The sequence below is a fragment of the Staurois parvus genome, unplaced genomic scaffold (genome assembly GCF_062004578.1).
Source record: "Staurois parvus isolate SC_StPar_1 unplaced genomic scaffold, SC_StPar_1.0 ptg000418l, whole genome shotgun sequence".
NCBI classification, from domain to species: Eukaryota; Metazoa; Chordata; class Amphibia; order Anura; family Ranidae; genus Staurois; species Staurois parvus.
This window is the reverse complement of record NW_028318214.1, coordinates 1,880,816-1,898,182: the sequence shown is the minus strand read 5'-3', so window position 1 is coordinate 1,898,182 and position 17,367 is coordinate 1,880,816. Positions and strand designations below refer to the sequence as shown.

The window sequence follows — 17,367 nt, the reverse complement described above, 5'->3', positions numbered from 1 at the left end:
CTGCAATCATTAACACTGCAGTGTGTTACAACTATATAAAAAAAACAAAAGAGACCCTCTTGAGTAATTGTTTCTTCTGTTATTTGCACTGTATGTGCCATCCTTAGGACCCGGACTTACTACAGGCGTACCTCGGTTTACGAATGCCTCGGTTAACGGAATTTTCGGTTTACGAATGAAAATTCATTGAAAATAATGCCTTGGTTTACTAATACAAATGGATTAATTGGTTTTCAATGCATTTACAATTTTTTTTTTTAATTATGTCCCTGTACAGTATTTATGCCTTTGAAGTGCACTTAATAAAGAGTTTTGAACAGATAAAATACTTTTTTTTTTACTTTTTTCTGACCTCCGGAACGGATGAATTGGTTTTCAATGCATTTACAAATTAATTTTTAGTCATGTCCCTGTACAGTATTTATGCCTTTAAAGTGCACTTTATAAAGTTTTGAACAGATAAAATACTTTTTTTTTTTTACTTTTTTTTTGACCTCCGGAACGGATTAATTGGTTTACAATGCATTCCTATGGGAAACCATGTTTCGGTTTACGAATTTTTCGCAATACGAAAAGTCCCGCATTAAATTTGTAAACCGAGGTACGCCTGTATATCTAATGTCAGGGATGGACAATCCATTAACTACTTACCCTCCAGAAGATTATACCCCCTTCACGACCGGGCCATTTTTTGCTGTTCAGCACTGCTCTACTTTAACTGACAATTGTGTGTCTTGCAACGTGTGTACCAAAATTAAATTTATATCATTTTTTTCACACAAATAGAGTTTTCTTTTGGTGGTATTTGATCACCACTGGGGTTTTTATTTTTTATTTATAAATGAAAAAAGACCAACAATTTTGAAAAAAATATATTTTTTACTTTCTGTTATAAAATATATCCAATGAAAATTTTAAAAAATCTACTTTCGTCATAAATGAAGGCCAAAATGTATACTGCTACATGTCTTTAGTAAAAATAAAAACCCAGTAAGTGTATATTATTCGGTTTGTGTGAAAGTTCTAGTGTCTACAAACTATAGTATATATACTGGAATTTTTATTTATTTATTTAATACTAGTAATGGCGATCAGTGACTTATAGTGGGACTGTGATAGTGTGCCAGACAATCTGATACTAGCTGGTACTAGCTGGGGGGTACACTGACATCATTAGTGATACTAATACAGTGATTAGTGCTGATACTATTCACTGTAATAATGACACTGGCTAGGAAGGGATTAACATATAGGGGTGATCAAGGGGTTAACTGTGTGCCTAACAATGTTTATTATAAGAACTATGTGCTTCTTTTACTAAATTATCATTTTTTTTCACAGCACAGATTGCTTCTCAGTGCACAGTCCCATTATTGTTTATCAACACTGGGCATAGTTCTGTGATTGGCTGAGCCGATTAGCAGGTCCTAGCCATCAATCATTGGCTGAGCCGATTAGCAGGTCCTAGCCATCAATCATTGGCTGGGACCCGCTGATCAGCTTGTACTGTGCCGGATCACAGCACAGCAGGGGCGGCACTCACGTGTGCGTGCACCCAACCTGGAAGAGTGGATCGCGTACTAAGTAGCTCTACTGCGTGACGTCATCACGCACAACGATAGTGGCCATCTTGTTGGTTTGAAACTTTTCCAATACTGATGACACGCCTTTTATACTATGAATAATGTGAGTGTATGGACTTTGTAATAAATGTTAAAGTACTTTTACTAATACACTATGAGGTGGCTTTGTTTCTCCTTTTGGTTTGTATGGTATGGCAGTTTGAAATTTGATTTGGAGTGATCCTCTGTGAGTGAAGAATATCTGCAAGCCACAGTCGTCATAGGATTTGGCTGGAGGCTGGTGATGCCTATTGATCATTTGAACGCTGTCTGACCGCTTATATCCTAAGTGGTCTATAGCTTGGGCTAAGAGGCTCTATGTGCTATGGTGAACGTGGAGGACCTCTTTCCTTTCTTGGCACTATCCTGTGTATTTTTTTACATACCTGAGCCGCCTTCTAATGTATGGCTTTACTGAACATTTTTTATGTGAAGGACTTTTTCATATATATTTCATGTTTGGAAGAAAGCGCTGCATTTTTATTTTATTACAATCTTGATATTTGTTGCCTACAAACTGTGCTAGCTGCTTTTGAGATATTATTTATATATATATATATATATATATATATATATTTTGTATTATTATTTATTTTTTATTATTATTATAGATATGTTTTTGTTTTGTTTTTTACCTAAGTGCAGGTGAATTTATCTATATTGTTATTCAATGAATTGCCTTTAGCAAGGGTTCCACGAGGCCTGAAAATTATTTTAAGGGTTCATCTAGGGTAAAAGGTAAAAAATAGCTACTCTAGACCTTTACCTTCAGTATTTCCTTTAAGAAAAGACTTTTATCCTTTTTATGTGAAAAAAGTTAATAATAATATTTTTTTTTTTTTACCGCAAGTGCAGGTGAATTTATCTATGTCATCACTCAATGAATTGCATTCAGCAAGGGTTCCACAAGGCCTGAAAATTATTTTAAGGGTTCATCTAGGGCAGTGGTGGGCAACCTTTTTTTTCAACTGAGCCAAATCTCGCCAAAACCACGATTGAAATTTATTTTGAGAGCCACATTTTTAAAACTGAAAATACATCCCCCATATAGTAATTCATCCCCCATAGTAATTCATCCCCCATATAGTAATTCATCCCCCATAGTAATTCATCCCCCATATAGTAATTCATCCCCCATAGTAATTAATCCCCCATATAGTAATTCATACCCCATAGTAATTCATCCCCCATAGTAATTCATCCCCCATAGTAATTCATCCCCCATATAGTAATTCATCCCCCATAGTAATTCATGCCCCATAGTAATTAATCCCCCATATAGTAATTCATCCCCCATATAGTAATTCATCCCCCATAGTAATTCATCCCCCATATACTAATTCATCCCCCATATAGTAATTCATCCCCCATAGTAATTCATCCCCCATATAGTAATTAATCCCCCATAGTAATTCATCCCCCATATAGTAATTCATCCCCCATATAGTAATTCATCCCCCATAGTAATTCATCCCCCATATAGTAATTCATCCCCCATAGTAATTCATCCCCTATATAGTAATTCATCCCCCATATAGAAATTCATTCCCCATATTGTGTCAATTCACTTACCTTTGCTCCTCGCGTTCCTCTCGCCGTGTTCCCGCGCCGTTCCGGTCTTCAGGGCGGACTGTGAGAGGAGAGGAGTTCGTCACGCTGCCCCGCCTACATCCTGACAACCAATGTTTGCCACGCTCCGCGGGCCGGATTAAAAGGTCCGCTGGGCCGTATACGGCCCGCGGGCCGTAGTTTGCCCATTGCTGGGCTAGCTGCAGAGTCCTGACTTTTGGGGCGGCCGCCCGAGAGGAGGGAGGGGAGCGGGCGCCCGGCACACAGAAGAGCCGCATTAAAGTGTGTAAAGAGCCGCATGTGGCTCGCGAGCCGCGGCTTGCCGACCACTGATCTAGGGTAAAAGGTAAAAAATAGCTACTCTAGACCTTTACCTTCAGTATTTCCTTTAAGAAAAGACTTTTATCCATTTTATGTGAAAAAAGTTAATAATATATATTTTTTTTTACCGAAAGTGCAGGTGAATTTATCTATGTCATCACTCAATGAATTGCCTTTAGCAAGGGTTCCCCAAGGCCTGAAAATTATTTTAAGGGTTCCTCTAGGGTAAAAATGTAAAAAAAATAGCTGCTCTAGACCTTTAGCTTCAGTATTTCCTTAAGAAAAGTCTTTTATCCATTTATGTGAAAAAAGTTGATAATCTTTTTTTTTTTTTAACAGTGTGAATGACATTGTCGCTGTTGGACCGGAGAGCTTTTACGCCACTAATGATTATTATTTTGAGAGTGTACCTATGAAATTTGTAGAGGGTTTCCTTGGATTAAAATGGACAAATGTGGTGTATTACAGTCCCAGGGATGTCCGAGAAGTGGCGCTGGGACTCTACAGTGGTAATGGAATTGCCATATCAAATGATAAAAAGTACGTAATCTCTTAATCTTCCAATGGGGACACTAGTTCTGGTGACACATCAGGATTCCTTCACTTTGGAGGGATTTCCTCTCACTTCTTGTTTGGCTATGGGACAGGAAGTGAAGGAAAATGGGACACAAATGGCAAAAAACCTGACAGGGATTATAACCCTCCCTTTATCGGAAATGTGCCTTTAGGTACACTTAAACCCTTAAACCCTCAGAATTTTTTAGATGAACACATTAAGCTCAATAATATAAACATTGCCCAGTAAACTATTTGTTAATCTTACCACGGCTCTTGCAGTTTACAACTTCCTGCTCTGTCAGTGCTGCTTCCCTGAACTTTTGGTCTTCATAGAAAAGAGATAACAGTGTGTAATATGCAGGGGTGGAATGACAACTCATGGGGCCCCGGGCAATAGGGGATCATAAGGCCCCTGTGTCCTTGCCCAAACTCAAAAAAGCCTATGAAAAAGGTACCAGGGGCATCTCATGGGGCCACCTACTAACCCCGGGCCCTCAGGTAGTGCCCGAGTTTCCAAATGGCCAGTCCGCCCCTGGTAGTGTGTCTAAAGCCAGTCTGTTAGCATGGAGAGGGGAGAAGCGGTGGGGAGGACCAGGGAAGTGACTTGCCATTCTAGGCTATGGGGCTGTGTGTTTCTACTGATGCACACAGTGTCAGGAGAGACAGCTCTAGTCCTTGCATGCAAGGGTGGCTCCATTAGACACTACAAGAGAAAGGAGCCATTCTGAAACAGGCAACAGTCATGGGTTTGAGCAGGAACATAGGCAAGGATTAAAAGATGAAGAAGTTGCATGCTCAGTAAATAATTAAATCAGCTGCTGGAAGTGCTGACAAAATGTGATCACTGTAAGAAATATAGTTAGTACCAAACAGGGCAACACTTGAAGGCCAAATGTCGAATCACAGTATTGACATTATTACATCAGTAAATGGGATATAACAGTTCAGTTTTCCTATCTAGCTAAACTGACTATCACTTGGATTTCAAACTTGTCATTCTCTAAGCTCACGGATCTGTGTTGGGGCCGCACAATTGTACAGCAATAGATTCAATCTGAAGACTTTAAAGTGGAACTCAACTCAGTCAACATGAACTATGTTTAGTCTCTATGCTACTTGCATTAGTAGGTATATTACATTTACTTGTTTTAAACCTTTTTAAACATTAATTCAGTTGGTTTCTGGTCTAGGCTAAGATGATGTCATATATCCCAGGGGATCATCTGGGGGAGGGAAGGAGGGGCTTTCTCAGCTAAGCACAACGTCTACCTGCATGCCTGAGCTAGGGGCAGATGGATTCCAGGACGTAAATGCTACGTGAATCACCTACCCTTCCTCAAGATGGCCATGGTACACATGCTAGGGGCATTATTTTCTAAGTGATTTCTCAAAAAAATAAAACATGGAGACACAGATGTGCCTCTAGATATTCAGGGGGAGCTAGTTGCTAATTTTTAGATAGAGAGGCTGAGAAGCAGCCTGGGGAAATGTCAGCAGGGTCAAATTTGGCTCAGGGCTGAGAGGTTTTGCAGGTCATTTCCCTGATACCCCCTCCTGCTCTAGAATCTTGGAGCAGATTCTAGAAGCAGTGGGCGGGGGTGAGGAGGAACTTGCCTACATACTTAGAGAACCCTGGCCAATCCCTAAGCAGGAGGCTTGGCATAGGGCCAGGGCAGCCTTTATGTGACTGAGACTGCTCAGCAGCAGGAGAGTTCAGGTGGAAGATGTGAGGAAGGCTGAGATGCAGCAGCCTGGGAGGAGGCCCAGTGAAAAGGAGCCTACCGTCAAGCTGGGACCTGGACAGGAGAATCACTTAGCCTCACCAGTCCCCAGAGGGAGGACTACCTGTGGAGCCAGGAAAAGAGCCAGCCCAGCAGAAGGCCTGAAGGCAGCCTAAACCAGGTCATGGCAAGGATTGAGTGAGTAATCCTACACCCTCTGGGCCATCTAAGGGGAAAGAACATTCTGGTGGGAAACCTGACTAGCTCCTTACCTGGAACTGTGTAGCTTAAAGTGGCAGGCACTGGATCCCCTTGCCCAGAGATTCCTCCAGACAGCTGGGTAAAGAAGAGGATTTATTTGGGGTCTGGGGTGGTACACCAGGAGAGGCTGGAGAGCTCTCCCAGAAGCTGTGCAAAGATGAGTACATAGTTGCCAGGAACTTGTTCTCAGTTTACTGTTCCTTGGGCATCCCATACACCCCTCAACCCCATCCCAGTTCAACACCCCTAATAAAACTTAAAAACCAAGCTCAAGGACTGTTTACTGTCTCCGGGAATGCAAGTCTGTGAAAAATGCTTGTTGCCTGGCTGTGCAGGACTATAGGGGGACCAAATCTTCAGCAACTCCTAAGGGGGTAGTCAGGGGCATATTTACCACAAGGCAAACAAGGCATTTGCCTAGGGCGGCATTTTTCAGGGGGGCAGCTTGTGGACCAGGTGGGATCTGAGAGAGGCTGCGGGCTGCTTGACCCGGGGGATGTCCAGAGCTGTGAATGTGAGTGTCTTTCTCTCTCTTGCTGGGAGGGTAGTGGCCTGTGTATGGGGGCAATGGTAGTGGAAGGCTCTCTCAGGTGGGGGGGCAGGGTTTGTTGTTGGCCAATGTCAGGCTCTCTCGGGGGGGGGGGGGCGAATTTTGTGTTGCCTAGGGCAGCACAAAACCTAAATACACCACTGGGGGTAGTGCTACAGGTGGATGTGTAAGTTTGTGTTTTAATATTAAAAATAAATGAAATAGCATTTTCAGTTTCTGGTGCTCAGATACAGTTAAGTTCTGCAAAAGGCACAATGTCCTTCTAAAGCTAAACTCTGGGTTAATGAAAAATTACAAATTAAGTTTAAGGGTCATATGACCGCCGTGACACGCCGTCACAGCGGTCACATGATCGGGAAAGGTCCCGATAGAAAGAGGAGATCGGGACCTTTCCGTGAGTACTGGACATGTGTGCTGGGAGCGCGCAGGGCATGTGCTCTCAGCACATACTGTATGTTCTTTTTCAATAGAACACAAATGTGTGGCCCGCTCAGCGTCTAGGCCCAGATGCCGGGAGGCCACACATTTGCGTTCGGCCAGCGTGCAGAGGTTAATCAACTCCCCCTTCCCCACCTCCAGGACAACAACTGTTGGGGACAGTCCCGGAGAGGAGGTGAGTATAGAAGCTAAAGCTGCTTCCTTATTTTACCTACTGCTGGGGGAGGCTTTTAAAAAAATAGCCTAGAGTAGGGTTTTAATTAAATATATTTAATCATTTTTGTTAATTTACACAATATATTTGCTTATCTTTTAAGATTTATCTATGCTGTTGACCTTACGGCTCACACAATCAATGTCTACGAGAAACATGCCAACTGGACCCTAACCCCTGTAAAGGTAATCACGTTTTATACTGTTCATTGTTGTCAGCAGTCATTCTTGTTGTGTTAGCATTGATCTTCCTTCTGTGCCTCTCTTTCTTTCTCTCTCTGTCCCTCTCAAATTCCATTTCAGAAAATCTTTACTAGCTGGACCAATACACTTTGTCATTACCGAAGAAACTGAGGAGTTGCTATGGGTTGGATTGGGGGGGGGGGGGGGGGAAGTCCTTGGTAATTTTTAAGGGTAAATGATGAGAAAAGAAGGAGTGCAGGAATGTTATCATATTATAAAGGGGGCTAAGCTGTGAGGCCATGTAGGGGATTTATATCGTATCCTATGTTTTTGAGCTGGTGTGCAGAAAAATGGCACCAGGTGTTCTGGACTGATGAGTCAAAATTTGAAATATTTGGCAGTAGACAGTTTGTTGGTGAAGGGCTGGAGAGTGGTACGATAATAATAACAAGTGGTACAATAACCTTGCAAGTTTGGGGCTGCATTTTTGCAAATCGAGTTGGAGATGTGGTCAGGATCAATGGTGTCTTCAATTCTGAGAAATACAGGCAGATACTTATCCATCATGCCATACCATCAGGGAGGCATGTGATTGGCCCCAAATGTATTCTGCAGCAGGACAACAACCCCAAACATACAGCTTTGAGGTTGATTTACTGGCAAATAGTCTGTGCACTTTGTTAACTGTTTTGTCTGAGTATAGATCAGGGGTGGACTGACAACTAATGGGGCCCCCGGGCAATAGGGGATCATGAGGCCCCTGTGTCCTTGCCCAAACTCAAAAAAGCCTATGAAAAAAGTACCAGGGGCATCTCATGGGGCCCCCTACAGACCCTGGGCCCTCGAGCAGTGCCCGAGTTTCCAAATGGTCAGTCCGCCCCTGAGCCAGTGTCATTAAGAACTATTTTCAGTGTAAAGAAGAACAAGGAGTCCTGGAAGTGATGGTTTGGCCTCCAAAGAGCCCTGATCTCAACATCATGGAGTCTCTCTGAAATAAAGAGACAGAAGGATTTGAGGCAGCCTACATCCACAGAAGATCTGTGCTTAGTTCTCCAAGATGTTTGTAACAATGTACCTAATGAGTTCCTTCAAAAATTGTGTGCAGGTCTACCTAGAAGAATTGATGCTGTTTTGAAGGCAAAGTGTGGTCACCCCAAATATTGATTTCATTTGGACTTCTCTTCTGTTCATTTACTTTCCATTTTGTTAATTGATAAAATAAACTATCAACACTTCTATTTCTGAAAGTATTCTTCATTTACAGTATTTTGACACTCAAGCCTAAAACTTGAACAGTACTTTGTTTTTCCTGTTGGTTCCTCTTCTCTTCTAGAGAAGTCAAGTCCGGGATGAGAGTGGAAGGTCTCTGAAAGTGAGTGTCCCTCACTGATGAGTACTTGAGGCACTGTAACAGGAATTGGGCCTCACTCTCCAACACCCCCTTGTCACCCAACTGGCAGTGTCTACTTTTCTTGAGTTTGTAGGTCTGTCTTTGTCACCCTGATCCCATTTCCAGGCTCTGAGCACTGTGCAGGATCAAGGCCTGTCTTTCTGATCTTGTACAGTCTTCAGGTATATGACCAGTTTATGGTCTCTTTGTATTGATTGGTAAATAGTTGCTGGGAGTTTATTTCATTTCTCCATTACCTGATGTTTTTTTCTTTGGAATTGTTTGTTTTGACCTTTATTGGAGATTTTGTTAGGCCACATAGTTTAGCTTGGTCCATGTTGGTCAGTAAGGCTCCATTCACACTCGTGTGACTTGTCATGTGACTTTGGACACATAGTCACGACAAGTTGCAGCCCTATGTAATTCAATGGAAATTGTTCAAATCTGTGACTTAAAGTTGCAGCGACTTTAAAAAGGTTCCTGTACTATTTTAATGTGACTTTCATGTGACTCGAGTGCCATAGACTGTACTGTAAACTCAAAATCACATAAAAATTGCATTTTGATGTTATCAAGGCGACAGTTGTGCAACTGTCAATGCCAAAATCAACGTCCAAACTCACATCCAAATTGCACCCATCCAAAGTTGCATCAAAGTCGCAATGTACATCGCACGACTTTGGAGTCACACAAGTGTGAATGGAGCCTAAGACTTTAGTAGGTGGTCCTATTATGATAGTGCCTTTTTCTGTAATGCAAGTAATACATTTCAGATGGACATCTCTGTTGGGCTGGAGTCCTATTTGGGTTGTTTTTTCCCCTCACTTTTTCTCATTCTCTCTCCCTTTCCTCTCTTTCTCTTTGTTATTCTCCTGTATGTTCATGAATATAAAATACACTGTTATATTTTCTTTTTTTTCCCACCAGGCTGTTCATGTAGATACTTGCGCGGATAACCTGTTTGTGGATCCAGTTACTGGGGATATCTGGACAGGAGCACACCCAAATTTACATAAAATATTATTTTACAAAGATGAAGATCCCCCTTTATCAGAGGTTAGTGAATACATGATAATACATTAAAGGGTTTACTCTCTCTTTATACTCCAAAATTTCCTTCTCCTTCCCCTTCGGAGCATCCCTGCACTCTCTGAAAAAAAAAATATCTGGACACATGGGGGTTTATTTACTAAAGCTGGAGAGTGCAAAATCAGACTCCCTTCTGCATAGAAACCAATCAGCTTCCAGGTTTCATTGCCAAAGCTTCATTGAACAAGCTGAGGTTAGAAGCTGATTGGTTTCTATGCAGAAGGGAGTCTGATTTTGGACTCTCCAGCTTTAGTAAATAAACCCCATGATGTCCTGGGTCTTCGAATGTCAACAGCGCTGGGTGCGTCCTGAATGCTTTAGTTATGGGTACCATGTAATGATCACACTTGTTCCATGTAGCAACCCCTCTGAGTCCAGGATGAATTGATGACATGCCCTCAAGGGGCAGATCCTTGACACTATGGACTCAGGGTGGGTTCTATGATGTTGGACACCATTCAATCCAGAAGATGAATGGTATTGGATCATAGAGGAGTGGTGAGTCGGTGGGGACAGCACCAGAGATAAGGTAATTAGTACAGCAGGAGCTACCGTTTTTTTTTATTTTCACTACTGCAGGGTGTTGCGATGTTACTTTTTTTTTTAATTAAGCCATAGTTGTGCTTTAAAACCTGACTCCAGCCATTTTAAAGGTTTGGATAGTGTGGAGAAGAGGCTCATGTACATTGCAGCTTCTAAACTGACATTCAGGAGCTGTCCGGTGTTTTTTTCAGCAGCCCCTGAACTCTCCCTAATGTTTTCCTATGTGTCCATGTACACAGTACAGACAGTTGAGTTTACACTCATTTTTTTGAACGCACCAAACTTGCGTTCAGGAGTAGATTTTACCAGTGTTTCAAATGCTTGTAAGCGTGGTTAACCGCATTTAGAAGCATTTGCGTTTAGAAGCAATTTTTGACTGTTTCATATCTAGATGCTGTCCAGAGCCTTTTTTCTTCATCAGAAATGCATGCAAAGCACTTTCCATGTATTCAAATGGACCCGGTACACCAGCGCAGTCAGTTCCAGGTTTCACGTGAAGGAAAAAATGGTAAAACGTGCCGCATTATGCTCATGATGGGATCCATAGTGAATACAACCAGAAAAGACGGGTCATCTCCACACATACTGCTCTCTCTGTTTCTGCTCTCTCTATTCCTCTCAAAATGTCTGAAATAGTTAATTTTTTACCATTTTTCAGTGCATTCTGGGCATTTGGGAAGGTCTCCTGAGGTTATCTTTTAAAAAAGCTTCTAAACGCAAACACACATAAACGCACATAAACGCGGTATGCAAACGCAGCTAAACTGGCGTTTTTTATCCTACGTTTTCCAGCAGTTTCCATCGTTCAGAAGAGTTTTCCCAATGCCCCGTGTACATGAACCCTTAAAGTGAAACGATGAGCAAAACAAAGAAGTGACATATATGATGCAGTCTGTAAATAGCATTAGCACAGCGGTGTTTTTCTCGTTTATCCAGGTCATGGCATATCTAGTGGTAGCTTGTCACATTCAGCTGGATATGTCCTATAGTGCTGATGGTGTTTCATAGTGTACCAGGACACTTCTTTGTTTCCTACCGTGTCAAGAAGATTTATATTCACACCTTAGGACACCTTTTCCCTGTACACACATGCCAAATATCAGGCGGTATCGGCTGGTTCAATAGAAACCGGCTGACATTTGGCCAGTGTGTATGGCAGCCGAGCCGACAGAAGTCGGCCAAGCGTCCAGCTTCTCTTGAAGAGGCATGACTGAAAAAGGTCTGCCAATTGGCGATCAGTGCAGTAAAGGTTTTTTTTTTGACAACTTGACCATGCAGCTAATTTTTGTGCTCCTTCAAAACAACCACACTGTCTTTTTCCAGAGCAGCCTGTATTTCTCTTGAGGTTACCTGTCGAATTTTCATTGAATCCTGAACAGTTCTGGCAGTTGTGGCTGCAATCTTTTCTTGGTCTATCTGGCCTTGGCTTAGTATCAAGAGATCCCTGAATATTCCACTTCTTAATAAGTGATTGAACAGTAGTAACTGGCATATTCAAGGCTTTGGACATCTTTTTAAATCCTTTTCTATCTATATAAAGTTTCATTACATTGTTACACAAGTTTTTTGATAGTTCTTTTCTGCTCCCCATGGCTCAGTATCTAGCCTAGTCAGTGCATCCACATGAGAGCTTACAAACCCATTGACTATTTTTACACAGACACTAATTGCAATTTTAAACCTCTTCACGCTGGCGCCTCCCAGCCTTTTAAGGGGTTTCAGATGTCGGGAGGTGGGGCGGGGTTTTAGGGTCATGTGACCGCCGTGATTCGCTGCTACGGCGGTCACATGATTGGAAAAGGTCCCATTCGCAAGGGGAGATCAGGACCTTTCTTTGAGACACTGATATATGTGCTGGGAAAGCCCAGGCCGCACGCTCTCAGCACATATGTGTTTTCAAAGGGTACGCAAATATGCGGCAACTCGCTATCAAGACCCAGCCACCAAGAGGCCGAATATTTGCGTACAGTCGGCTTCAAGGGGTTAAAAAGCCACAGATGTGGGAAATTAACCTTTAATTGCTGTTTAACCTCCCTGGCGGTATTCCCGAGTGTAGCTCGGGGTAAAGTTTCTGTACCAAAAGCGGTAACCCCGAGCTACACTCGGGCTTACCATGCGGCGCTGCATAGGGAGTCCCTGCAGCGCTTACCTTGTCCTTCGCTCCCGCGATGTGTCCCCTGCAGCGTCCCCGGCCATCTCCTCCGGCCGATGCCGGCATCCGGCTTCTGTGTTCCGGTCCCTGTGATGTACGGGCGCCGCCGCCGGCGGGAAATTTGAACATTTTTTAAAAATGTCATTTTTTTCAAAACAAATTTTACATAGTATAACATTCCTGTTTCAAACCATTTCACATACATTTTGTCCCAAATGCTTTGTCCTGTCCCCTGTCTGCATTTTTACTGTTCTTTCTGCCTGGAAACTTAGAAAAGTCCATGGCGTCCAAAAAGCGTCCCTTTAGGTCAAAAGCGGTTTTAGACCAGCTAGAGAACAGCGATAGTAAATCAGAACCACTTGCAGAATTGAGTGATAATGATTCGTGGGGGAAATTCCTCATCAGACACTGACAACAATTTTGCGACTTTGCTCAGTGATGTGCGAACTTGGCGCTATATTTCAAATTTCAGTGTTTTTGGTTTGATTATATTATTGAATTAAATGTATTATTATTATATTATTGTTTTTTATGATTATTTATTAAATTATAATTTATGATTTTGTGTTTCAAATTTTATCATACCCGGGATGTTTACTAGACTCTTGTTCGTACAGATTTCAGTGAGTTATTCCTAAATATTACAGCCTACAATAAAAAACTACATATTTCCATGCAAAATAATGGTACTGCTTTCAGCACCAAAAATCTGAAATAATCATACCGCCGAGGAGGTTAACCTGTGTGTGTCACAGATGTGGTGACCTCAGTGCCACTTTCTGCACCAATATGAATGAATGAAGGGTACTGTGGTGAGGCCTCCTCAGGGGTGGGGCCATGACATACATTAGAGTCATTAGTTTTGTGGGTTTAAAGACATTGGATGTCTTCCAACTCAGAAGACCTAGAACAGTGATGGTGAACCCGTGGCACGCGTGCCACAGCCGGCACGCCGAGCCTTATCTGTGGGCACGCCAGGAGAATCCAGCGGCGCGCTGTCTTCCCGGCTGTAGTGTGCGTGACAGCCGGGTCCCAAGTGCGCATGCACAAGAAGCAGTGCTCTTTGTGAATGGTAAGGCGGTACCTGGGACACATGACAGATCTCAGAAGCCGCCGGACCAATCACAAAGCGCAGCGCTTCTCGCGCATGCGCACTGGGCATCCGGCTGTCCGACGAGCGCCCACACTACAGAAGCCGGGAAGACAGAGCGCGGCTGGATAAAGGAACAGGTAAGATAAAAAAAAAAACTCTGCGGAAGTAAGAGCGGGTACCTGTCAAATTCAGGTACCCGCTCCCCCTCCCTCCCCAAAGGTCAGCAGTCATCTCTGTGCTGTCCGCAGTCTCTGGTCATCCCTGTGCTGTCCGCAGTCTCTGGTCATCCCTGTGCTGTCCGCAGTCTCTGGTCATCCCCTGTACTGTCCGCAGTCTCTGGTCATCCCTGTGCTGTCCGCAGTCTCTGGTCATCCCTGTGCTGTCCGCAGTCTCTGGTCATCCCTGTACTGTGTCCGCAGTCTCTGGTCATCCCTGTGCTGTCCGCAGTCTCTGGTCAACTCCTGTACTGTGTCCGCAGTCTCTGGTCATCCCTGTACTGTGTCCGCAGTCTCTGGTCATCTCCTGTACTGTGTCCGCAGTCTCTGGTCATCCCTGTACTGTGTCCGCAGTCTCTGGTCATCCCTGTACTGTGTCCGCAGTCTCTGGTCATCCCTGTACTGTCCGCAGTCTCTGGTCATCCCTGTACTGTGTCCGCAGTCTCTGGTCATCCCTGTACTGTCCGCAGTCTCTGGTCATCCCTGTACTGTCCGCAGTCACTGGTCATCCCTGTACTATGTCCGCAGTCTCTGGTCATCCCTGTACTGTCCGCAGTCTCTGGTCATCTCCTGTACTTTCCGCAGTCTCTGGTCATCCCTGTACTGTCCGCAGTCACTGGTCATCCCTGTACTGTGTCCACAGTCTCTGGTCATCTCCTGTACTGTGTCTGCAGTCTTTGGTCATCCCTGTACTGTCCGCAGTCTCTGGTCATCCCTGTACTGTGTCCGCAGTCTCTGGTCATCCCTGTACTGTCCGCAGTCTCTGGTCATCTCCTGTACTGTCCGCAGTCTCTGGTCATCTCCTGTACTGTTCGCAGTCTCTGGTCATCTCCTGTACTGTGTCCGCAGTCTCTGGTCATCTCCTGTACTGTGTCCGCAGTCTCTGGTCATCTCCTGTACTGTCCGCAGTCTCTGGTCATCTCCTGTACTGTCCGCAGTCTCTGGTCATCCCTGTACTGTGTCCGCAGTCTCTGGTCATCCCTGTACTGTGTCCGCAGTCTCTGGTCATCTCCTGTACTGTGTCCGCAGTCTCTGGTCATCCCTGTACTGTCCGCAGTCTCTGGTCATCTCCTGTACTGTGTCCGCAGTCTCTGGTCATCCCTGTACTGTATCCACAGTCTCTGGTCATCCCTGTACTGTCCGCAGTCTCTGGTCATCCCTGTACTGTGTCTGCAGTCTCTGGTCATCCCTGTACTGTGTCTGCAGTCTCTGGTCATCCCTGTACTGTGTCTGCAGTCTCTGGTCATCCCTGTACTGTGTCTGCAGTCTCTGGTCATCCCTGTACTGTGTCCGCAGTCCCTGGTCATCTCCTGTACTGTCTGCAGTCTCTGGTCATCCCTGTACTGTCCGCAGTCTCTGGTCATCTCCTGTATTGTTCGCAGTCTCTGGTCATCTCCTGTACTGTGTCCGCAGTCTCTGGTCATCTCCTGTACTGTGTCCGCAGTCTCTGGTCATCTCCTGTACTGTGTCCGCAGTCTCTGGTCATCTCCTGTACTGTGTCCGCAGTCTCTGGTCATCTCCTGTACTGTCCGCAGTCTCTGGTCATCCCTGTACTGTGTCCGCAGTCTCTGGTCATCCCTGTACTGTGTCCGCAGTCTCTGGTCATCCCTGTACTGTGTCCGCAGTCTCTGGTCATCCCTGTACTGTCCGCAGTCTCTGGTCATCCCTGTACTGTCCGCAGTCTCTGGTCATCCCTGTACTGTGTCCGCAGTCTCTGGTCATCCCTGTACTGTCCGCAGTCTCTGGTCATCCCTGTACTGTGTCCGCAGTCTCTGGTCATCCCTGTACTGTGTCCGCAGTCTCTGGTCATCCCTGTACTGTTAATTAGTTTGCACTACTGTACGAGTTGTTTTTTCTAAACCAAAAGCTCGATATTCAGGTTTCATTGCAGTGTTGGCACTTTGAAAGAAATAAGTTGGTTTTGGGTTGCAGTTTGGGCACTCTGGCTCAAAAAGGTTCGCCATCACTGACCTAGAACAACTCATGGCAAAGAAGAGGTACTGCGAGGGACAGCTCCAGATTGAAGGTGAGTATTGCAGCTTCGGTGGGCTTTTTTTTCTTTTTGTTTAAACACCTGGAAGAACTTTTACAAAATATTGAGTAGGGTCTTAACATAACAACATGACATCAATACAAACTATCTCTCAGAGCATGGATAAATCTGTCTCCAACAGTGCGTTTTGCCCTGTAGCATTCAAGCATTCTAAAACATTGAAAGGAAGAATGTGACTGTGTTTATATGTAATTACTTCTTTAGACTCTTTCATAAATGAGGTCCTAGGCATTTATGCTGTATTTATGACTGAGAATCAGAATGAAGACATAATGGAAGCTATATTGATTTTGCAGGTTATCCGTATACAGAAAATTCATTCAGATCGCCCAGTAGTGACTCGGGTTTACGTCAATAACGGTTCGGTGATTCAGGGGTCATCTGTAGCCGCAGTGTACAAGAAGAAGCTGATTATAGGGACCGTATTCCACAAAGCTCTCTACTGTCAGCTGGATTGAGGAGCCGCCAGGACCTGGACAAACTATCCGACATAAATAACAAAATACATGTTTGGAAAATGTTTTCTTTGTGTTGCAAAATTTATTTTGGGAAGTGAAAAGTCTTTGGGGGAAATTTGCATAGACAGACTCAGGGAAGGACAATCTGCATGGAGTGTGTCGTGTATTGGATTGCAGTTTCTTGTGCAAATCCCGCCTCTAGTGGTCAGCTGTAACATTGCACCAATGTGCTAAAGTAAAGCTAAAAGCTCCTATATGACAGTCTGAAGAATTATCAGATCCAGTTCCTATGTGATGCACAAGCCTCAAAAGGTAAAATAAAAAGATTTCTTTGCTCTCCCTGACTAAGCCAGATCTCTGTACATTTGTAGAAAAAAAAGGATCCGCGCGACTGCCACTGCGCTAAAATCTTCCTCTTTATTGAAGTGACCACAAAAGATTACATCAAAAATACAATAGATTGATGCATTTCGCCTACAAAGCCTTAGTCATAACCCCTAATGTACATTATGGGTTATGACTAAGGCTTTTTAGCTGAAACACGTCAACCTATTGTATTTTTGATGTACATTATGGACTATGACTACGGCTTTTTAGCCAAAACACGTCAACCTATTGAATCTTTGATGTACATTATGGGCTATGACTACGGCTTTTTAGCCAAAACACGTCAACCTATTGAATCTTTGATGTACATTATGGGCTATGACTAAGGCTTTTTAGCCGAAACTCGTAAACCTATTGTACTTTTGATGTACATTATAGGTTATGAATAAGGCTTTTTAGCCGAAACTCGTAAACCTATTGTATTTTTATGTACATTATGGGTTATGACTAAGGCTTTTTAGTCGAAACTCGTCAACCTATTGTATTTTTGATGTACATTATGGGTTACGACTAAGGCTTTTTAGCCGAAACGCGTCAACCTATTGTACTTT

At 43.7% G+C, this 17,367-nt stretch overlaps 1 protein-coding gene across 1 annotated transcript in view; it reads left to right on the top strand.

The window, feature by feature from the left end:
* LOC149454747 (serum paraoxonase/arylesterase 2-like) overlaps positions 1-16,773 on the top strand; it is a 50,338-nt gene extending 33,565 nt beyond the window's left edge. Inside the window, exons 6-9 of the mRNA XM_089687141.1 lie at positions 3,852-4,052; positions 7,358-7,439; positions 9,754-9,882; positions 16,268-16,773. Coding sequence (XP_089543267.1) covers positions 3,852-4,052; positions 7,358-7,439; positions 9,754-9,882; positions 16,268-16,429 — 574 coding nt within the window. The 3' untranslated portion in view covers positions 16,430-16,773. The remainder of the gene's footprint in view (positions 1-3,851; positions 4,053-7,357; positions 7,440-9,753; positions 9,883-16,267) is intronic.
* The last annotated feature ends 594 nt before the right edge of the window (positions 16,774-17,367 follow it).